Source organism: Microtus oregoni, unplaced genomic scaffold, assembly GCF_018167655.1.
Source record: "Microtus oregoni isolate MIOR12 unplaced genomic scaffold, Mior012 000153F_000, whole genome shotgun sequence".
NCBI lineage: Eukaryota > Metazoa > Chordata > Mammalia > Rodentia > Cricetidae > Microtus > Microtus oregoni.
This window is the reverse complement of record NW_024544804.1, coordinates 88,159-111,723: the sequence shown is the minus strand read 5'-3', so window position 1 is coordinate 111,723 and position 23,565 is coordinate 88,159. Positions and strand designations below refer to the sequence as shown.

At 46.2% G+C, this 23,565-nt stretch overlaps 2 protein-coding genes and 1 non-coding gene across 3 annotated transcripts in view; 1 reads left to right on the top strand and 2 right to left on the bottom strand.

Annotated features, from left to right (window-relative positions):
- Positions 1-471: 471 nt before the first annotated feature.
- LOC121445009 (melanoma-associated antigen D2) lies at positions 472-7,334 on the bottom strand. Its single transcript, XM_041646982.1, has 12 exons — positions 7,048-7,334; positions 6,193-6,684; positions 5,257-5,565; positions 5,078-5,141; positions 4,774-4,853; positions 4,213-4,307; positions 3,500-3,579; positions 3,366-3,408; positions 2,987-3,049; positions 1,625-1,739; positions 773-1,232; positions 472-607 (listed from the first exon to the last, which is right to left on the bottom strand). The coding sequence occupies exons 1-11, from the start codon at positions 7,090-7,092 to the stop codon at positions 780-782; spliced, it is 1,839 nt and encodes a 612-aa protein (XP_041502916.1). The 5' UTR covers positions 7,093-7,334; the 3' UTR covers positions 472-607; positions 773-779.
- LOC121445016 lies at positions 1,912-2,038 on the bottom strand. Its single transcript, XR_005973862.1, has one exon. It is a non-coding gene; the product is annotated as a small nucleolar RNA SNORA11 (small nucleolar RNA).
- Positions 7,335-19,550: 12,216 nt separating the features above from the next.
- The window catches only part of LOC121445002 (inter-alpha-trypsin inhibitor heavy chain H6-like), a 31,385-nt gene continuing 27,370 nt past the window's right edge, over positions 19,551-23,565 (top strand). Inside the window, 2 exon segments of the mRNA XM_041646965.1 lie at positions 19,551-19,652; positions 20,732-20,886. Coding sequence (XP_041502899.1) covers positions 19,551-19,652; positions 20,732-20,886 — 257 coding nt within the window.

Here is a 23,565-nt window from a genome sequence, read left to right as displayed (position 1 = left end):
CTATGCACTATTAGGATCTTCCCATTCCTCGGCATCTCCTCTCTAACTCCTGTCTAGACAGTGTACTCTCCCAGACTTCCCAGCAATTCAGGCCTTTCATCTTCTCGGGGACTGGGATGCATGGATCAGTGTTCAACTTTTTCCTCTCCACTGGCTCCTAGCCCACTATATTACACTCTTCTTCCCCAAGAAAATAGTCTTTCATTTGGGTCTCTGTAACCACTCACCTTCTCTACAGTTTTCAGTCACATTCCTCAAAAGAAGAGTCAGGCCTCTTTTTGAATCAGCGTCTTCTGGAACCCCAAACCCCATGACTCTACACCACAAAAATCCTACCTACTTTGGGGAGAGAAAAGCCTGACCTACTCCAGAGAGATGTGCTAATTCTCATTCTCAGGAGTCCAACCACTGAGATGGAAACGTTGCCAATTGTTTTTAGGATGTGACAGTCTACCAAAAAAGGCAATAAACTGAGAAATGGCAAATAGATTTAATATAGAGTGTCAACTTCAAATGATTAATAGTAGCTGCCTAGAGTGCGGTGTTAAGTAGGTTTCTGAGAGCACACCCTGGCTTGAGAAGAAGATGCCGCGACTACGAGCAATATCTGCAAACACAAGTAAAGGAAAATCAGTCGATATCTAGCAAACAGGACCCAGGAAAATCACAGCAGTGTCTTTGCGCATGCTTCATGCTTATCTCCAACCCAGGACTCAGCTCTCCATCCCACTCCCATGAGCCCCAGGTACTTCACTGGCACCATGACAGATACCTGCAGCTCACTTGTAGGAGAAACCACAGGCACCAGAGCTGCTGCTGGTACTGGCCCCAGCTCCACTAAGGCCAGCGAAGAGCCCAAATGTGAGAGTGGCAGTCAAATTGGAGCTGGTACTGAAGCCACCACTGGCACCAGCACTGGCACTGGCACTGCCGCCAGTACCAACACTGGTACCGGTACTGGCACCAGCACTGGCACCACCACTTTCTTGGGCTTGGGCTTTGGCTTTAGTTCCAGCTCCTGCCTGGATCCGGGCCTTTGCCCACGGTCCAATATCAGCTTCGTCCCAGTTGCAGGGCCCAGCGGCGTTCTCAGAGCCGAGCCCAATGCCCATCTGAGCTCTAATCTCAGCTCTGGCCTTGGCTTCTGCAGCAGCCTCAGCTGCAGCCTTCAAATCTGCTTCCATCGCCTCTCGGTACTGAGCTGCCCATTCCTTAGGATCCTTCTTCTGCACCTGAAGTGGAAATAATAACCATTAGAAAGTTCACAATCAGAGAGCTGAGCATCTGCTGTTTGCAAGGCACCATACTATACAGTGTATGTCATGTATCAATACGGTTAGTGCTATTCGTAATCTTGCACCACCTGTTTTATCCCTTCATCGACTCTTAACTGGCTCTATGATATGGCTATATCACCTGCCAACTTCTCTGAGGCTGTTTTCACATGTTATCACAAAGTTGTACCAGTTGTGAGGATTAGATGATACAGTGCTTGTCAGTGTTTGATAACTCAGAAGCTTTAAAATGCCCAGATAAGAACATTGGGACACTCTGAACACAGAACACCCCATCCCGGAGCACCCTATAACCTTCACACGCCAAGTACAAATGGCTCTCCAATTACCTTACAAGCAAACTTGAGAACTTTCATCTTGCTGGTTTCATAGTAGGAGCGTAGGCCCCAGAAGAACTCATATTCAGGAGGATTGCTGTTGGGTACTTGGGCGTAGTCCAGGTACCTATAAAAGAGAGATTCAAAATCTATTTCGAGGGTCAAATGTGAACCACTCCTGAGTGGACTAGATGGGCTGCAAATACACATATTCCCAACTAAATACTTCAGCCCTTCCCCAATACTGAACTGCGTCCTATTGGTAATGCCCAGAACTCATGTGGAAGAATTGGGGAGAAACATGTAGGGCACTTGCTCGCAGGAGAATCAAATGTTGTGCTCCTTGTCACAATGGCCCAAGATTTCTGTTGGGTGTGTTGTAAACAGAGAGGCCATTCTTCAGGGTCCCTGCTCTGAGCACACCACACTGCAAGGATTTGGAAGGAAGACTAGCCAAGCTCTGGAAAGATACGCTATTAAAAAAAAAAAAATGACTGGCCAGGCATAGTGGCGCAGGCCTTTAATTCCAGTTCTCAGGAGGCTAAAGCAGGATGATCAGGGGTTAATGGTCATCCTTGGAGACATAAGTTTGAGGCCAGTTTGGAGTATATGAGGAGAAAGAAAGAGAGAACTGTCCTTGATTGACTTCCTTTAGTCTCTGTCTCTCGTTTCCCTGTCTCTCTGTCTCTCTTTGTCTGTCTCTCCCCCCCACGTGCATGTGTGTGTGTGTGTGTGTGTGTGTGTGTGTGTGTGTGTGTGTGTGTGCATGCTCATGCTTCTAAACACACCTGTTTCTCTATGTGAGCGCATGCATAGTCTTCTCTGACACCCAATGATATAAGGTAAGCTTCTACTTACAAATTTAACAGGTTAGGACTCCAGACCCAAGTGAGCCTTTTAAAAATCACCTGTGGGCCATGCTCAACCATCCCCTCTTAGGGATCAAATCCCTCACCTGTGAATGGTACACAGTTATGTAAATGAAATCAAATGCACAAGTCAGTACCCAGCACTGTCCTGGGTTGCTTAAGGGTACCACTTGAGGCCATTTTAATGGAAATTAATTTTTATGAAGCATTACTTAGCAGAGTAAAAGAAGCCATGTTCTAAACACAATTTTTATTTGCTACCTGTGTAACCAACCCTGAGCAAATGACTTTAATTCATTAAGACTGTTTCCATCTCCCTCACAGAGTTGTTCTGAAGCCACATTTGAAACCGAAATCTGTGACCGCTCCCAGAAATAATCTGTCAATAGCGTATACACATGCACACATTCAGACCGCAAACACATGCACAGACTTGCAGGTACACATCCATTATCAAGAGAGACCAAATGCATGGAACACACCAACACCGGCCATAGGCACTTACTTCTGCTTCACAAACTCATCGGTAATGAGTTTCTTCACATCCCCAAAGAGTGAGTGATGGATGCTGAGAACATAGAAAGCTGAATGAACAAATTAATATATTCAGATCTGTTACACTTCCCAGGTACTGGCAGAGGTATTCTCATGAGAGAAAACAGATTTATAGTGCAGGGAAAGCTCAAGAGATGGTAAGAGGGTGAGTAGAGATGAGAGACACTTCCCCATCCATACAGGTCAGAACTCCGGGCCCACTACCCAGTCCAATATTCCCCACCCCCACCCCACGCTCCACCAGACCACCAGGTTGATGCAATCCTGGGACCGTCCTCTCTTGCCAAAAGACAACACGGACAGCAAGCGCTGAGAGAGCCCAATCATACCCAGGACGCAGCCCCAACTTGCGTAGCACCTCCCAGATGACAGCTGCAAGAGGAGGCAAGGAGACAAGGACAGAAAATGAGCACCTGGAATTCAGACAACAGCCACCTATTCAGCTGCATGCCCAGCCACTCACCCTCACTGGACCGATTTCCATTCATGAAGATGATGCTAAGAAGCACCATAAGGAGACCCAGCTTAGGTGAGTCCTTGGTTCTAAGACAGAGAAAGTTTAGGATCATGAGTCATCACCTATACAACACAGCTCATTAGGCCAGCCTCTCCTAGATTCCCCAGATACTGAGAATTCAGCCTACTCTATGGTCCCAGCTATCAATGACCCAAGGGAAGGTGCTTTCACTCTTGAGCCAAGGTCTCCAGTAAAATGGGAAACCATATACTATCCCTACCCAAGGTTAGCAGGACATGGAAGAAGCCCTGTCCACCACATGGAAGCTCAGCCAACAGGAGTCTTTTCTTTCTCTCCCAATTTCCCTGGCCCTGAGAAATTCTAGATGGAACCCTAGTGACACTCCTGCTCTCAAGCATCATGGTCCACACCAGAAGTCCCTCCCCCCTTTGAGGGACTTCCACAGCCAGGCCAGGCACTCCGTAGAAGAGATAAGTAACAACAGGCTGATTTCCTGGGAGCTTGTTAGCAAGCAAACCTGACAGCAGCAATGGCCACTCCAGGCTCTGAAACCCTTCTGCCGTCATAATCTGGCACCACTACTGCTCACAGGGATGCAGCCATGTGTGGGAGCTGGGATATGGGCATTTAGACCACCTTTCCTGAGCTTCTAAGAGGAAGCAGAAGCCCCTTCCCACCCTGGCACTGTCCCAGCTTACGTTCCCAGTATGCCTGCATCAGTGGGCTCTAAGGTACTGAGAAGAATATATAAGTGGTCACTCTTGTCGATTTCCTTCAGTTGAATTCCAAATACCTGTGGACGAGAAGAACAGCTTATAAACTCACAGCATTCAACTTTCCAGGCACCCTGTAGCTTCTCATTATAGCTAAAGTGCTTTGGTGTGAGAGAAAAATGAATGGAATATTGTATATAAAGCATATCGTGAAGTACATATTAAACATACAACAGACATAGTGTAATCATCCATAGTGTCTGTGGGCATTTGGGGAGACAGAGAAGTGAGCAACCGCAATACATGAGATGGTATATCCAGCAGCAGACAGAAGCCAGGGCTCAGCTGCATAGCTTTAGCACCAGCTCTGTTTCCACCAGTGACATGTGATCAGTGGCTGCCCCTCCCTAGGCCACTGTGTGCTCATTTGCATGGTGATGGCAATGTATTAGGTCTCTGTGCTCCCCCCCCCCAGGAGGGTGATAATATACCCTTCCTCTATTCAAGGTTTCCCCAGTGCACCCACCCCCAGGGCTGCCACTTCACCTTCTCCAAGGAATAGCCTGCTCGCTCTATGATTTCAGGGTATACATCAGTATACTCTTTTATGATGTCCTTCAGCATATCTGCAAAAGGAGAGTGCTATAAGCATCTGCATTGTAGAGATACCAGGTGACCCTCAGGTCCAACCTACAGACCCTTTGTTGTGCACGCCATGGGTGGGGCTTATCACTAAAGATGTCAGTACTGGGAGAACTTTGAAAGAAGAGACAGAAAAGAAGAGGGAAGGATGTCCCCAGCACAATGCAGGGGAGGCAGAGCTCAGGCAAGGCAAAGTGTAGGACTTTACCTGAGCGCCTGATGGGAATCTTTGTCTGATCTTTAGCCAACAGGTACTTCACCAAATCATTTGCCTAAAAGAGAAGCAAATGGTGAGAAGCCTAAAAACTCCGCAGAGAACTTCAAAGCACAACAGAGACGTCGGCTGAGGCAGTGGGAAAGCTGGCATGTAGAGGGTGGAGTCCATACCCTTCCCTGTAAAAGGGCCACATCTCTAGGTGGGGGTGCTTCGGGTTCTTGGGATGACTGCAGCTTGGCAGCTCTTCTTCGGGCCTTGCCTCTCCGGGCTCTGGGTGACCTCAGAGAAAGCAAAGCTCTCCGAGCCCAAGCAGCCAACCGAGTCCTTGATGCTCTGCGGGCCCAAAAGGCTATGGGTCCCCTTGAAGCTCTGCGGGCCATGGAGGCCATGAGGGCCTTTGAGACCCTCCGACCACCTGTGGTCTCCGAAGCCTGACTCTGGTCACTGTTGCCGTCCTCTTCCCCATCCAGGTGTTTGGCCTGCATCAACAGAGAGGAGGGCCAACATCAGCAAGTGAAGCAGGTGGTTCTTTCTCCTAATTCAGTCTCTCTGGAAATCACCCCCGAACCCCATCTCTTCTGGGATGTATCCCCGAACCCTGTCCTTTCTAGTAACAGTCTGCCTCACTGGACCCCAGCCATCCTGAGTCATGGGTTTATCACTGAGTACCAGTTGGCAATTTCCTCCCTGAGGGGATCAGGAACAACTCAGAAATAAGGCGTGAGGCTTTTCTTCTTCCTATGCCCACCACTGACTCTGCTTATAGCACCCTGGACTAGTCCGCTCTCTGGACATCAGTTCCCTTCTCTGGAGAAGAAAACCAGATTAGTTACTTTCAGATAGGAGACTACACATACGTATATGTCCAGCTCCAGGCCGAAAGTGGACAGCTACTGTGCACATATAAACTGCACACAGTCAGATCGCAGCTATGTGTATTCCCACCTCACACCCCACCAGCCTGGGAGTTCTGTGGATTTAAGAGCTACAGGACATACCTCTGAGTGCTCCCTGTGTCTTTCATGAGCAGGAATCTCTTAAATGTTTGCAGAGCAAATCAACCAAATGGCATGATGAATGTGGAGAAACAAGGGCAAAGGTCTTACCTTTTGGGTATTCTTGGCTTTGACCTTGGGCCGAGTATCCTGGTTCTCCTGAACCTGGACAGCTGCACCCTCAGGCTCCGGTTCATCTCCTCCAGCCTGAGAGGCAGCAGCCTCAGTCTCAGGGTCCTTTGTATTGACCTTCGGATCAGTAACACAGCTGACCTTTTTGGTCTGGGTTTCAGGCACTGTGGTAACCTGCAGGTCAGCCTTCTGCGTCTTGGTGTCAGCTTCTGGGCTCTTCTTTTCAGCTGCGAGAACCTGGGTATCAGTCTGCTGTGTGGTAGGTGAGGCCTGGGTGACAGCTGCCTCAGAAGCCTCTGGGGCCTTTGAGACCTCTGTGGCCTTCGGGTTCCCAGAGGCTTTGGGGTCCTTTGGAGCCTCTGAGACCTCTGGTGTCTTTTTAGCCTTTGGTGTCTCTGAGACCTCCAAGTTCTGGGTCACGGTCAACAGGTCCTGCATCATGGAGCCGCTGTCCTTTTCTGAAGCTTTACCCTGCAAGGGAAAGCAGGGAAGTTTACTGACCTTCTCCCCACTCTCAACTATGAAAATGGTCCCCAAATTTGGAGGCAACACTTCTCTGACCTGTAAAGACTCCTACCCGCAGTGTGCTCTGATCACCTCATCCTAAAAAGGCCTCCCCTTCCCCTTAGTAAAAAGTAATAACAGAACAAGGGCCCGCCCACCCTCTCCCCCTTCCTCCAGTCCTCCTGGCTTCCCCTCCACTGGGGAGAGGGGATGCACCCCGACGAAGTGGGTGGAGAATGACAATGATGGGAGGAGAAGCGCCAAGGGTTTGGAGCAGAAGCGGCTGGAAAGGCAAAGCAGAAAGAAAGAGGGGACAATTATCGGTCTTACCTGAAAGCGAGTTGGACCTGCACCACTCTCGCTTGTTTCAGACATGTCTCAAGTTCACTCGGCAAAGCTGAGTCTGAAGAAAAGGCCTGGGTCAAGTGGGGAGCCCGCTGAACGTCGTATCCCTTGCTCTGCCTAGAAGCTGATCCTCACTTTCTCTAGGGCCCCAATGCCCAGCCCCTCCCCGAGCCCCAACCAGTATGCTCTCAGATACAGAAATTCAGTCTCTAGGTCTCAGTTCTCTGCAGCCGCACCCTCCCCTCCTCCAGGAAGATGTGCCAGCGCGGCAGCTCTGAGGACCCCGCCCCCTTTTCCCAGCGCACCCCCCCCCCCACCAGCCGCAGGCCAGAAATGCGCATGCGCGTCTGTTGCAGCGCCCTTTCAACCCCGCCTGCTTTCCCAGTACAAACCCGTTCTTTGAAGTCCACCGTGCACATGCGCATTCAGCAGCTGGCCCTGTCTCCGTGCGAGCACTTCTCAACACGCCCCTTTCTAGCTATACATAAAGCGCCTGCGCAGTGGCCACGGTCTCAGTCCTGCACCCAGCCCCTACACACGCCCCTTTCTAGGTCCGCAATGCTGTTCGGCCCCGCCCCCTCCCCAACAAGTCTTCCTTCCAAATTGTCGCAGTGTCTGGTGGTCCCAACCCCTCCCCTACTCACATCCACCCTATCAATTTCACAGAGCCTCCAGGTCCCGCCCTTTATCCTAACACGCCCCCCCTCCAAACGGTACAACTCAAATTGGTTTGGCTCCTTCCCTGTAACACCCCCTCCTCAACTCAGGACTGAACAAGTGATTCCATCTTGGGCCCAGCCAAACAGGGTCCAGTCCCCTCTTTTCCTAGATGGATGGATTCGGTAAGATTTGGCTCTTAAGGCAAGTTTTCTTCAGATCCCAGAGGGTGGGGCCGACCCCTAACAGGCTCTCATCCAACGCTGGGGCCCATGGCTCACCTCCTCCTCCAATTCCCAAGTGCATCCACTCTCTCCAAGCCCCTCCAAAACTCAGATACTGCCCTCCCCACTAAAGGCCGGAAGTGGTCCCGCCCCTTTCCGCCTCCCTAGGGGGCCTCCGTCCCAACCCGTCTGCCCTTCCCCCCCCATCACTTCTTATCGCCCCCCCCCCTCCTTATTCACTCTGCCTGACTCCGGACTCGGACTTGCTATTTCCCATCGCATTTCCTATTTACTCTACAAAAATCTCTTCCCATTCCTTACATCCTCCTCTGTATTACCTATGCACACCCCCCCACCAAATGTTCCTTAACCCGTCTCTGCATACCCCTATTCTCTCTGGATCTCCTCTTCCCCCTCACATTGCCCCGTATTCCTCGTTCTCCTCCCAACATGCACAGTTCCCCTTTTTCTCTCCTCCACCTCCGCCAGTCTCTGCTGTCCAGTCCAAACACAGACTACTACTTTCTTGGTCGTTCTCTTTCCCACACCGCATTAAATGCAGCACCTCTGCTCCAGCTACAGTAGTGAAATAAGAATTGTCCACCTGCCCAGCTGTAGCTTTCAGGGGGTTAGAACCACTGTCTGGTCTCCAGGAAAGTCCAGTCTTACCCGCTCACCTTGTCCTCTAGGGAGTCTGGGATGCGTGTGACTGCTCTCAGTCCCTCTCGAGAAGTCTCAGCCTCCTGTACTAGAGCTGCAGACAGCCCAGCCCAGCCCAGCCCCTTTCCGCAGCCCCCTACCCCCGCCCCCCTTCCTCGGGGGTGGGGCAATGGGGCCCTGCTCAATGCTGTCTGACGCCAAAGCCCATGTTTGTGCCTCTGTACCAGACTCAGTCTGAAGCCCTTCCAACCCAAACTGCCCCACGAAAAAGATTCATTCATTGAATTTATTTATTTTATATCGTTGTTTTTTCTTACAACAAGTAGTATGTTGTGTAAAAAATTAAAAAATGCGGAAAAATGTAACGGACAATGAAAGACTACCTTTAATCTCATTCCCCAGAAACAGTCATGATTAACGTTTTGATAGACATTCCTCCTTATTTTTTTTTCTATTCATAGTCTGATTACTTGTGCTTTCTCTCCACACAGGCTACATACTATACCTACTGTTCCGTAACTGCTTTTTTCAGTTATGTATTCAAACCTCTTTTCCTTGGTGCATATTTTTCTTAGTAGCGCACATTTTCATATATAGCTGTCGTATAATTCATTTGTTTGATTCAGCTTGCATGTACTCCCTTTTTTCGCACCTTTACAAACAATGCTACAAGAAACATCCTTGTAGCCGGGCGGTGGTGGCGCACGCCTTTAATCCCAGCACTCGGGAGGCAGAGGCAGGCGGATCTCTGTGAGTTCGAGACCAGCCTGGTCTACAAGAGCTAGTTCCAGGACAGGCTCCAAAACCACAGAGAAACCCTGTCTTGAAAAAAAAAAAAAAAGAAAGAAACATCCTGTGTCTATATTGGACTCTTGCGGTTTTATAATATTTTGCTGTGTTGAATCATTTGGAAAAACTTCCATTTTCAGCATAAGTTAATTATGCAAAGTAATGAGTTTTATTATGGCATTTCCATACCCACCCTCCTTAACATTTCTAGTTTGAGATGCCACTTGTCATCTAATAAATTCACATAAAGAATTGGGTCTCTTCAAGAGAACAAGATAAAATATAAAAACAAAGAGAAGTAGACAAAAATCATTATTAGGGATAGAGCATCTGAATGCTGACCCAGAAAACTGGAAATTGCAGACCCAGTAAAGTTTATTCTAAAGTACTACGTGACAGTTAGAGAAAGAAAATTCAAGGTCTTCCTCACGCACTTTTCTGCTTCATGAGGTCACCTTTACCTTTACTAAGCAAAGCCCTGTGCTCTACAGACATTTGACTCACAGCCATTTCACACACCATTAAGGCAGGTTTATGGACTCCTGTTTCATAGTTTGTGAACTGCCGCTTCCCCAAAGTTTGTAATGTCGCACTACTGCTTTCTGGCCCCCTCGGCCCTCTCTCTGCTGACCACATTGGACCAGTCTCTCATCTTCTTCCAATTCTGGCACCCCAAATTCCTCTCCCTTCCAAATTATGACAAAGCTTCAATAACAAGATAAGAAAGTTCCCAAACCTGACAGACAGTATCGACAGTCTTTTAAGGAGCCCTCCATCTGGAAACAGCATGGGTGTTATAGGTGCGATTTAACGAGAGGGTCTTAGATGTTGTGTGGGGATTGAATGTCTTCTTGGAAATAGAGAGCATAGCTATGACCTTGGAAGCCATCCAAGCAAGCAGTGCTTGTGGTTTGTCATAGAGTGCTAGCAGGGGAGATAGTGGGGAGATGGGTGGGGTGGGGCTCGCAGTAGGACTTGATGAGTCATTGGATTGTGTAGGGTTGGATTGGAAAGGGGAACACATTCAAATCTTAACAGATAGTGTGAATGGTGACCCTTTCACTAAGACATGGAGGAATGGATTTAAGAGGAAATGAATGTTGATTTTTGAGGCACCCGTGGTACATCCAGGTGGAAAGGCAGGTGAATAAACGTGTCTGGAACTCAAGAAAAAGACCCGAGTAGAGGCTGTCAATCTAGAAACTGTCATTATATAAATGGGTCTTTCATTCACAAGAAAGTGCGCCCAGGAGGAAGAAATGTATCGAACTAGAAGAGATTGTACCCAAAAGTGAGTCCTGGAGTCCAGATCCATGTATGGATGGTATGGATGAAGTAAAAGGAAAGCTGTAAGGAGTGACCAAGAAAAGACCGGATTTGAAAAGAATTTTTAAGATATTGTTCTCAACCTGTGGGTCAAGAGGGTCGACGACCCCTTCACATGGGTCACATATCAAATATCCTGGATATCAGATGTTTACATTATGATTCATAACAGTAGCAAAATTACAGTTATAAAATAGCAAGGAATATAAAATTGTGGTCGGGGTCACTACACCATGAGGAACTGTATTTAGGGTCACAACACTAAGAAGACTGAGAACCACTGGTTTACAGGATAGAGAGATTGGGCTGGGGACAGTTTGAGTGTTAGAGCACTTGCCTAGCATGCATGGAGCCCTGGGTTTCATCTCTGTCACTGGTTTTAAAAAAATACATATATTGCTGATTTTTTAATAGCCAGGCATGGGTGGCATACTATGGTAATTCCAGAAAGTAGGAGCCAAAGACAGTAGATTAACTAACCTGAGATACACAGGGGGAGAAGATGAGAGAAAGGGAGGGGGAGGAATAAATGGGTTTATGGTGTTAAATATTGCTGAAGTCTAGAAAAGCAAAGCATAAGAAAAAATCTGGACATATTTACAGGTAAATCTCTAGTGACCTTGGAAAGAATATCTTTTGCAGAGTCAATTGCTAAATGCATAACCTGATAACCAGTCTCTTCATTTTCTCTAGTCATAAAACATCTCATTTTAGGACACATAAGCTCTGCCCCAGACAAAGGCCGAGAAGACTACGGTTCTACTTTAGGACGGTATCACAGTAAGTGAAATGAACCTGGTTCCTGACAACTTTGAGGAACGGACTCTGGCTTTCTTCTAATGAGATGAATGAATGTATGTCTCATGTAGCCATTGTTACTTTCGAATCTATGTCGTGCAAGAGTTCCCTGTTGTTTCTGAATGTCTGAATGTTTCATGTGTGGTATTCATGACAGTGAGTAAATTTTCAAGAAACACCTGAACTTGCCGTCTAGCCAATCTATTTGCCAGTCTTTTTTCTGCTGTTTTTTTTTTTAACTTCTGAAAAGTATATCCAGTCACCTATATTCCAGTAAACAGAGCACTTCACTGTCAACTCTTGCCTGGGAACCCCTCATGCAACTGCTCCCCTGTGCTCTGTCTACCCTCTCGTTCAGTTTCCAACATTTCATGCTCCACATTGTTTTATCCGTGATCTCTAGAGGAACAGCATTAGAACCTTGAATATTATCAAATTTAATGAAGTAAGCTAAATCTCAGTCCAAGTTCGTCAGAGAAGTAATGAATGCCCTTCCTCAGTTTTACTGCTTTCCTAACACAATGCCATAAATGTCCTTATCTTAGGACATGGAGCTCAGAGAAGGGCGGTGGGGGGGGGCAAACTTATCCGAAGGGACAGGAAAAAAAACCAATTAGTTCCAAGTCTTTACTCTTTGACTAGGGAAGCTTCCTTCCAGTTCTTTCTTATGTACTGTAGAATCTTTTGAGCATCACCATTGATCTATAAAATCTGAAAAGCCTAAATAATTATGCCCAAGGCCTGTTTTCAATAGCTACAAACCATCAGAAAAATACCTGAGATTATGGTCAGCAGGCTCACACACTTGCCCTAGAGCTGACGACTCAAGTTTGATCCCAGGGTCCCACATGGCGGAAAGAGAGAACAGACTCCAAAAAGTTGTCTTCTGAAGAACTTCCACATGTGCTCCATGGTACACTCACATGCACACACACGCACACACACACAACACAACGCACACACTCACACTCACATGCACACACACACGCACACACACAACACAACGCACACACTCACACACATATGCACACATTCTCACACCACAACACACTCTCTCACATACACAACACACACACTCACACAGACCACAACACACACATGCACACACACACACACACACACAAAATGTGGAATAAAAATGTTTTAAGAGAAAAGAAAAAGTAACTGAGATTACATAGGTCCCAATATCAACTTGGGGGAAACATGAAAAGTTGATTTATTGTTAGACACTTCAATTAAGGAAATGCAGAAGCCTGGCTACATATGTTTAGCATAGACCAGCTCGATGAAACTGTCTTATGCCGGAACCCTGAGGGTCCAGAGCCCTGAAACTGAAAAAGGGAGTGCAAAAATAGCCCTGCCACCAATCCTGCCTAGCAAACTCCTCTTCCCCTGAGCTGTAGAGAATTAGTGTTTATGAATTTTGGAAAATTCAGAGACAATGCTGGAAAAGAGTGGCAAAAATTCCTTCCAGAGCTGCCTATTATTTCTATTGTCACCTAAGATGCACAGCAAACTATCAATTAGTGATCAGATATTCTCAGCCTTTGGACTCCACAGCCTCTCTCAGTACTGGGGAAAGCCATGTTTGGTGGCCTTTTCTGTCCTCTACCATCATTGGCGGCTTACTCCTCTCCACTTCAAAGTCTCCCCCTCTCCCTCTGCCTCTTCATGTCCCTCTTCCTCTCCCTATTCCCCACCTCCCAATAAGGTTTCACTGTGTAGCACTGACTTTCCTGGTACTCAGTAAGTAGACCAGGCTGATCTTGAACTCACAGACACCTCTGCCTGTATCTACTTCTAGAGTGCTGGGATTAAAGACATCACGACACTGCTGTTCTCTGTTTTGATCTCCTGGGGGGGGGGATCCTGTTGTAAGACAATTTAACTCACTCTGTGTTGCTCTAAACGCTGAGGACTGTCTATGCAAAAGAAGAGAGAGGCAGACAGACTCCCCTTTGTTAAACAAAAGGCAGATTCCTCATATATTTGAAATCCTGATATCTACTTCTAGACTAATACCACTTCTCCCAGGTGCTTTATACAAAGAAGCCTCCTAAACACAAACCTGGGAGAAAGAATTGGGCCATCGAAAAGAAAACGGGGATGAACTATCTACTAGGCACCATCACAAAGGTGACCCTTGCTCATAACAGGCTTAGATTTGAGCAACTCGTTTTAAAGTCCTCTTCTGCCTACAGGGAGCTGTTTCTTTACTCCCCAGAAAGCTTTGCAGAAGCATGAAGGTTTACATTCATACAGTGTGAGTACCAGCCGCATTGGATAGAGGACAGCATTGGGGGGTGAGAAATATAACTTACCAGAGGCAAATTATTGTCTAATGGGTATGGAGCACAGAGGGGATTTGAGCCCAGCTCAATGGATGTCAAATACCAGCATTTTAACCATGATACTACATTGCCTGTGAGTTGTTAAGTCTCATATGCTTTCCAAGTACTGTGATTTGCTTTGTATGTTGTTTATCTCCCAAGGGTTCATGTGCTGAAAGCTTGAGACTCAGTGGAATGATTTGAATTAGTGGAATCTTTCAGAGATGGGGGCCCAGTAAAAAACGACTATGTCACTGGGCTAATCCCTGTTGGGAGAAAATGGTGTCATTTTCTTGGGACTCAGATGAGTTTCTATAGTTGTGAATTGGTATTAAAAGGCTCACACCTTACCATTTGACCGCTCCTTGTTTGTACTTCCATCATGATGCTATTATTCATGTTGAAATTCAGGCAAGGCTGTAAGAGATAGGTCCAACTCATCTTGGACTTTGAACACGCAGCCTCAGGCACTTTGCTATAGCAATAGAAAACAAAATAAAACGCCAGCACCCTTCCTAAATATGTTAAAGGCATTACAGTATGATTTCCATCTTTGGAGGCAAGTCTAACTGGATATTTCCATTTAGAAAGTGTCATGAGGCATATACTTTTCAAAGCAGGCTTGATGGTGGAAACCAGTAATCACCATACTTGCGAGGCAGAGGCAGGATGATTCCCCCACATTCCAGCCCAGCCTGGTTTCCTTGAGGAGGCATGAGAACTGTGCTTATCTATAAGTACAAGAAGGCACAATGCCAACTTTGAAGGGAGGGAAGCAACCAGTACTACTGCACATCCATGATATCTATGAACACACAGCTGACATGGCACTATAACGCGTGCGATAGTAGCATGGACACATTGGCTGTCACCACCATCTCTCTGAGAAAATCATGTGTGGTACTGGAAACCTAGCGAACTACCAGGGTTTAGTGAAGTCATGAATCTTGGAGGAGAACCTACAACCACCACTTTACAAAGCCAGTGTTATTCCTAACTGCCTAAAAACAAAGATATTAGCCGCATGTCACCCACCAGTGCCCTGCATTATCTCTTTGATCTTTCCTTTTACGTTATACATATTATTGACATTTGTGTTCTGTTCCGAAGTATTAACGAGATCTTCCTCTCTTTGTCTTCCAGGGTAGCTCTTAAACCTAAAAACCAATAAACAGTATTTACATTGTCTTGACTTTGTAAATATTTTTTCCCAAAATCCAGCTAAGTAGTGAGCCAAGAATACAATTCCTTCTTTACAAGTCCAGTGTCATAAACCGTGGGCCTCTTAGAGGAGATTTTGTTCTAGCATTATGTTCTCTTATACTCCATTAGTTGCTTATAACCATATTTTATCTTATTTTATATTTGAATCACTATTTTCTTATATATATATATATATATATACTTTATAACAGCTTTTATTCTTCCATAAATGATGTGCCTTTATTGTGTTAACTCATTGAACAAATATTTGCTGAGTGTCTGCTAGGTGCTAGATGCTGTTCTGCGAGCTGGAGCCATAGCAGTGGAGAAGACAGACACCAATACCTGCTTCTCACAGAGCTGATTCTAGTATGGGAAAGAGAGGAAACAATCAGATCAAGAAATAAGATCTGAGTCAGACGGTGGTGTGTGCCTTTAATCCCAGCACTCGGGAGGCAGAGGCAGGAGGATCTCTGTGAGTCCAAGGCCAGCCTGGTCTACAAAAGCTAGTTCCAGGACAGGCTCCAAAGCTACAGAGAAAACCCTGTTTAAAAAATAAATAAATAAATAAATAAATAAATAAATAAGATCTGTAACAACTTAAATAAAGTGTTATGGAGAAAACAAAATTCAGGTGTATTGGTGCACTCCTTAATTCCAGCATTCAGAAGCCTAAAGAAGGAAGATCTAGAGTTTGCGACCAGTTTGACTTACATATGAGTTACATAGTTGTAGTAATAGGAGCGGCGGGGCTGCGTCCCCAGCACCCAGGCTGCCTGCTCGGCTAGCTTATGCCCCGAAATAACAACACACAAACTGTATTCATTTAAACACTGCTTGGCCCATTCTCTTCTAGGCTAATTCTCACATATTAATTTAGCCCATTTCTAATCATCTGTGTGTAGCACCCCAAGGTGCGCTTACCGGGGAGATTCTAGCCTAGTCCATCCTGGGTCGGAGCTTCATCCCCGGAGCGGGGCATGGCGTCTCTCTCTGAGGCGTCTGCTCCCTAGAGAGCTGTGGAGTCTCTGAGCTCACTTCCTCTTCCTCCCAGCGTTCTGTTCTGTTTACTCCTCCCACCTATCCTCTAACCAATAAAATGGGCCAGGGCAGTTCCTTTATTAGCCAATGACCTTCCTCCATCACATAGTAAAGTTCTGTCTCATAGAAATGAGGAGCGGGGGACAGGGAGGAACTAAAAACCAGGGTAAAAGAGAGAGGGGGGATATCAGTGAAGAAAAGAGGTTATTTCAGTTTTAAATAGGTTGGTCAAGAAGTAACTCCCTGAAATGGCAAAATGTGAACAAATCTTACATAAGGTGAGAGAGCTAAGTGGATATCTAGGAAAAGATTTTTCAAGCAGAAAGGTCAGTGCAAACACATACCCATGACATCTTTGCCCATCCCTGGCATTTTGAAAGAACATGAAGCAATAGAAGGAGAAGGGAGAGAAGTAACAGGCTGAGTGATGAGAACGGAAATGAGGGCTTGCCTGCGTGGCCCCTCACATAAGGCTTGGTGGCTTCCACCATTTTAATAGAGAGACGAAAGGATATGGATCGGGTCTTAAGGGGACCTGGAAATACACTGGCAGAGGACAGAAGAAGAGAACCAGTGTGGGAGCTGCTGCAGGGCTGAGACGGGGTCGCGGGCTTCTGGATTCACTGTTGTGGTGCCTACTCTAGATGTCTTTCTTCAGCTGTAGGAAATTAATGTCTAATACATTTTTATTTTGGTTTGGGGGCAGAATTTCTCACTATGTAGCACTGGCTAACTTGACACTCACTATGTAGATCAGACTGACCTCGGAGCTGCAGCAACCCTCCCCGGCCTTGCCATGACAGCTATGCAGCACCATGCCCAGCTCCTGATACCTTTAAAAAACTTGTTTAAAGTTTTTTCCACCCCTTTTCCTCATCCTGGGTCGCCTTGTCCAGCCCTCATATGAGGGGAGGTGCCTAGTATTACTGCAGCTTAATATGCCGTGTTTGGTAGATAGCCATAGGAAATCTGCCCTTTCCTGAACAGAAACAGGAGGAGTGGATGCCGTAGGGGCAAAGGGAGGAGAGAGGGACTGGGAGGGGAAATGGCAGTCTGGACATAAAAATAATAATTAAAAAAACCTTTTTTCATACAATATATTTTGATCATATTCTTTCCCTTCCCCAAACTCCTTCCAGATCATCCCCACTCAGCTGCCCACCCAATTTCATGCTCTCTCTGTCTCTCTATGTCTGTGTGTCTGTCTATTTCTCCTCACAAAACCCAGGAAAAACAAAAAAAATTAAGAAAACAGATTTTAAAAAGGGAAAAATCAATATGGCAAATATACCAAAACAAAATCAAAAACCACACACAATGTTTCTTTAGTTTTCCTTTAGTCTGTAGCTCATTTCTCTGAATGTTGTGTCTGCTATGTTGATCTGTGTTTTTGACATTTTCTTTCATATTTCCTGTTTATTTTGTTGTTTCACTTTACATTCCAAGAGTTTTTCTTCTATGTTTTCTTCCAATTTTTCTGTTGACATTTTTATTTCCAGCAACTTCTTTTCCATTTCTGATGTGTCTTTCTTTTCTCTGATTGTTCTTGTTTTGTAGCATCTAATTCTTGTTTCATACATGTCATATTTTCTTGAATGATTGGCAGGTATAATTTTTCTCCTGAAGTTCTCTTTTGTTAGTCAAATTCCCGACTTCCCCTGGGTTCATTTGTTCTATTTGTTTGTTTTGGCTTCTTGCTTTCATGGTTCAGCCTTTCTTAATTTGCCTGGGAACCCTTGGTTATCTGTTTGTCTTTAAGAGAGAGTGGGCACCTGATGGAGTTTTCTCTGTTGCTATACAACAAAGCTTTTCTGAAGCTAGGACTGTCCCCTATGAGGAAAGTTTTTTCTTCTTCTGTTTTAAAGAGATGGTCTCACATATTCTAGACTGTCCTTAAATTCCCTATGAGACTGAGGACAAACTTGAACTTCTGATCCTCCCGCCTCTACCTCCTGAGTGCTGAACTTAAAGACAAGCTACACTACATCCCATTTGCACAGGGCTGAAGACCTGACCCAGCATTTCATGACTGTTAGGCAGGCATATTCTACTGACTGAGTTACATCCCTAATGCCTGCACCTGCACTGGGAAAACCGCAATGGGAAGCTTTGAGTGCCCTTGGAGTAGGTGGCAACTAATAAGATTTGGGACCCCCAAAAGCCAGAATGAGACTTTGTTGTGCTGTGCTGAATGTCATAGGGCAAATCCAGGTGTCTTTGTCATCTTTGTGCCAGTTTATGAAAAGTCCTCAAAGGCTTTTGCCCTTGTAGATAGAGGCTGGATGTCTTGGAAATGTAATCTATGTTCATATAAGTGTAATAAAGGCTCTGATACATGCTAATGGCTCCTGTATGGGGACACTACTCAATCCATCTTCTACAGGACTCAGATACTGGACTTCAAGATCCTGGACTCAGAGCATCTCAGCTCTGCTTCGTTCTGCCCCTTTCATGTCCCCAATGGGACAAGGGGCTTCCAATGCTCGTTTGTTGGCATTTTTGAGACAGTATCTCACTGTGTAGGCCAACTTGTCATGGAACTCACCATGCAGCATAGGCCGGCGTCAAATTCATAGTTTTTCTGGAAAAGTCTCCCAAATGCTGGGCTTATAAATGTGTGCCACTATACCTGGCAGCTGTACTTCAATTTTTGCCATTCCTCATCCCTGCATGCATTCACTGAATACCTACCAGATGTCAAACATTCCCAAAGTGCCAGCTCAACGCTGACACTTTCGGAAATGGCACTGTTATCCTCATTTCACAGATTAGGGAACTGAGGCAGCAGAGTGGTTAAGTTTCCTCGCTGAATATTATGCAGCCAGAAAGCAGCCAAACTGCAATTCCAACCCAGATGTTCTCAGTCCCGAGCCTCTATTTTAAATGACTGAATGGTCCTCTTTCTCATCTCCAGTGCAGCCCATCTTGACCTCTGGCTGTTCTTGAGATTGGAAATCGCATGTCTGGAACCCCTACACCGTTATAGTCCCTTCTGTGTCAAGACTAAAGTGAGCAACAGAAAAGACCAACGCTGCGTACTTGCCTCTCCAACCCTCTTTAAAGGTTGCTACCTTTTTAAGATGATCAGTACTCAGTGACCTTTCTCTGGCTCCAGTTATTGAGCTCCAGTGGATGTTTATAGGAAAGAAAAACCCCACCCTGAGCCAACATAGCAAACAGACAGACCCAGCACTCTGGTATGCTTAGTTTCCAGTCATCTTACAGCTGGATGAAGGGGAAAAAGGAGGCACCGAGCTGGCCCTTCTCCAGGCAAGATGCCAGCCTAAGCTCTTGGACAATCCTGGTTTGTGTAGGCCTCAATGCCACATTCAGAGACTTCCCCACCCTTCAGCATGGTCCCTCCCTCTCAAGAGAAGGCTACCTGCAGATTTAAAAGAGGAAGGCCTTGGGGATCAGACATTCTGGATGAGAACAGCAGGCCCAGGCCAGAAGTGGCACCATGTCTGAATGGAGGTGCCTCAGCCGTGCCAGTGTTTTGCTGACCATTCTCCTAGACCTAACACACCAGGGACCTCATGGCTCTGCCTCGCCAACCAGCAAGGTCAGTTCTAGCATGAGACGACAGCGCTCTGGAGTGTGTGAGAAAGGTAGCTCCTTAGGGTGGGAGGAGCCGAAGTTTCACAGTCTGTTTCTGCAGGCTTGAGAAGCTAGGGCCAGAGAAAAGAGGTACTGATTACTAAGTGCAGCGCAGGTGATGTGCCAGGAGGCTTGGTTGTTGCTGTGAGCCTTCGCAGCATCCCTGTGAGCCACACTCTCTTATCCGCATTAGAGAGAGGAGGAAACACAGGCTCAGGGCCCAAGACATAGGAAGCAGCGGAGCCAGAGCTTGAGCCTCGCTCAACTGATTCCCGATTACCTCTCTGACCCACTTCCCCACGCTCAGAACTGACCAGACCCTTGTACGTGATGTGTGAGTGGACAGAGGGATCATAACTTCAGGGAAGATAGGGAAGAAGATAATTACCTCACTGCTCGGTGACCTCAGTGTCTGAGCCTCAGTTAACATGTCTGCAAGATGTGGGAGATACTAGAACTTAACTCCTCAGACAGTGAGGATTAAATAGGATCATGGGTGCTGAACACTTACCATGATTGCAGTATATTACTGTACTTAGGAGGCTTAATCTTTACAGCAGAAATCATAAAAACTAAATATTTATCACATCGCCTAGTAATAATGTAGGGCTCGGTGAATACATCTATTCTCTTAAATTCTAAAGCTTTGCTAAGATGTTCTGTTCATTCTAAAGTGAAATCCATGAACCAGCAGTAGCCTCAGCAGTGGGGGCTTCCAGGGAATTTGGAAGCAAGGAGGACATGAGCCTCTTCCTGCCCCAGGGTTGCTAAGTTAGAACCCATATTTAGCAAGATCTGGAATCAGAGAAGTGCTTGTCCAGGGGTGCTTTGATTTGGGACCATCTGGAAACCTGTAGTTCTGAGACTCACTTACTGGTAGTCTCAGGCAGGTCCATGCACGACAGCTCACTTTCCCTCAAGATTTTCCCTCAGTTTCTCCTCCTCCACTCTGAAACCAGTTCAGGAACCTTGAGCTCTCAAGTACCTGGCCATCTTGGCCAATGAAGAACTCTCTCTAACCCGGCTCTCTGTATTCTCTCTCAGTTGTTGATGACGAGCTATTCCATACGTTCCACGGTGGTGTCGCGTTATGCGCACACTCTGGTCACCTCTGTTCTCTTCAATCCACATGATGAAGCCCATGAAGCCACCTTTGACCTGGATCTTCCTCGCATCGCCTTTATCTCCAATTTCACAATGTAAGTCCGGTTCTAAACTAACGGTTTCATTCATTTGTTCATACGTTCATTCGGCCTGCTTACTGCTTCACTAGTGCAGAGCAGTTAAGAGGATAAATTTTAATATCAGACTCCTTGATTTTGATTTCTTCCTCTGCCTGCTGTGGAAACTCAGGACAAGCTACCTAACTTTGAGTCTCATTTTACACATCTGTAAAATGCAGATAAAATTAGAAACCACTTGCAAGGATTAAATAAGACATGTGGACATCTATACTAACGTAAGTGCCTGGTGTATGATAAATACTTGATAAAATTAGCTTTAAAAAACCTTTTCCTGATGCTGAGGGCATACCTGACATGGTTCTGGCTAGATATGATGGACAGATGGACTACACACAGTTCCTGCTCTCAGTCCTACTGTCTAATGGGGAACCCACAAAATGAGTCAGCTGATTTAAATAAAATACCCTAGGAGGAAATAGAAATCTGAATGCAAAATGGTGGGGACTCCAAGGTCCACCAGGAGACAGGGATCAGTTCTGAACTCCCATCAGTGGAAGGAAACTTTGGATAAATGACACTCAAACTGAACTTCAATCATGAGATGGTCACTAGCCAAGCACTATGGAAGTAAGCCTCAAAAAATTAACGCAATAGAATTAAGACACAAATGTTCCTGGATGAGGAGAAAGTGCATGTCACTGAAGTGCAGGCAACAGGCAAAGGTAGAAGAGTGATCAGAAATGACAGAGACTCAGCTCTCAGGGGCTCCAATGGGAAACCAAGTCCATGGGACACACATAGATTAAATACACTATAGAACGAATGCATATCTTGAGGGATGTACATGTAAGTCATCAAAGAATAATGGAAAGCTCTAGAAAAAGACTGTCAATAGTCTCCCATTCCCTTTCATTTGTGCCCAGCATCCCAGGGACCTATACAGTCCATGTTAGAGATAGTTGAGCTCTTCAGTGAAGAGACGTGGCAATGTGGTAAGCAAGGGGTGACCATGGTGATGCAAGGCTAGGCTGGAAGAGGCAGCCAAGAAGCTGGGAGGTTGAAGAGAGTCCTGTGCTAGAACATGGAAGGAGAACATGACAGTGGACCTTGAAAGATGGTTGGAGGGAGAAGCAGCCTGTTCGTGATGGGAGCATAATTGGCGATTGCCTTTTTCTGTTTTGTTTCATTGGATGATATGAGATGAAGAATGAAGGAAGAGATGTGGGTGAAAGGAAAGCTTTGTGGGGCTGCATTAACCCACATGTATCATAGTGTGAGTTATGAAAAGGCTTCTGAATTTGGGGTGTAGCTAGGATGTAGATGTTGTCCTAGTATACCCAAAATCTGGGATCCAGTTCCCATCACTGGGTAAAACTGCCGTGGTGGCACACACCCGTCATACAAGCACTTGGGAAGTGAAGCAGGAATATCAGGAGTTCAAGGTTATCATGCACAGCTATGTATAGTGTGTTCGAGTTCAGTGCCAGCCTTAGTTACAAGCGAGTCTGCTTCAAAAGGGCAAAATGAAAGAGGATGTCTGTCTTTGAGTGGAACCACTCTCAGAGTGAGTAGATCAGAGAGTTCAAGTCAAACAGAATTTCTGCTTTGCTCAGTCATTCTCGCCCCATGACTGGGAGCAGGCTTGTGTGCTGAAACATTCTTTACAGCCCTAAGCCCATGTCCTGCCATCAAGAACCTCTGGGCTGGAGAGTGGCTAGGTTGAAAGAGGTGACTGGTGTGAAGTCAGTATATGGAAGAAGAAGAACAGAGATAACGAGGGGGGACTTCCCTGCAACAGGACTTCCAAGTGGGTAAGACTTGAAAGCAACCAAGATTGCTGCAAGTAGAGGACCAATGAACCAAACACAAGAATAAAAGTGTTCCCCCAAACAAGCGAAGAAACCCTAGGTGTGATAGCAAGTGTAGGGGCCGACCTGAGAAGTTGGCAGTCAGCTGATGTAAAGACCCAGTAACAGGCAGAATGGGGGTTCATTTCAATAGAAAATAACAAAAACACCGAAAGGATTTTTTAAAAAGTTTAGCAAAGCAGGCTGGAGAAATGTTCCTGGGCAGACTCTGTGGAAAGTATGCTGGCTGGAGGCAGCATACACACAGAGGCCCCAGTGTGCTACTGCCAGAGTCGCTCCACCCTACCACCCCAGCCCCCAGGAGACCTTGAGGCCCAGCCAGCTCTGTCCACCCCCACACTAGCCCAGCCTCAGCAATACTGTTTCAGCTGCCTTGAAACACTCCTTGCCTAAGTAGCCTCTTCTGCCAGAGGCATATCTCCCCTTAGCATTCCTGGAAGCTGCGACTATCTGTGCCCTAGTTACTCCATTTGAGAAATGGAGACAGCTGTTCTTGCCTCCCACAGAGGTATATTAATGTTCTCCAGGACATCAAATTCTCACGGCTCAAAGGTAGCTCTGACCCCATCGCTTTCTTCCCAGCTTGAGATATATCCAACACTTCACATTCCTCCTTGCTGCAATATGAGCCCTTTGAGTCTTGAGTTCAAAGCCCTGGATTCTCTAACCTTCTTTCTCTAGCTCCCTTCTCTTTGATCCACTAGTCCCTGAGACCCACGGGGACTTTTCTCACTGTCGTTCTGGGACACTCATTGAGAAGGGATGGAGTAAGTACTGCCTACCAGGCATTAGCAGCAAACCAGGCAGACATTTCTTTGCCTTCAAG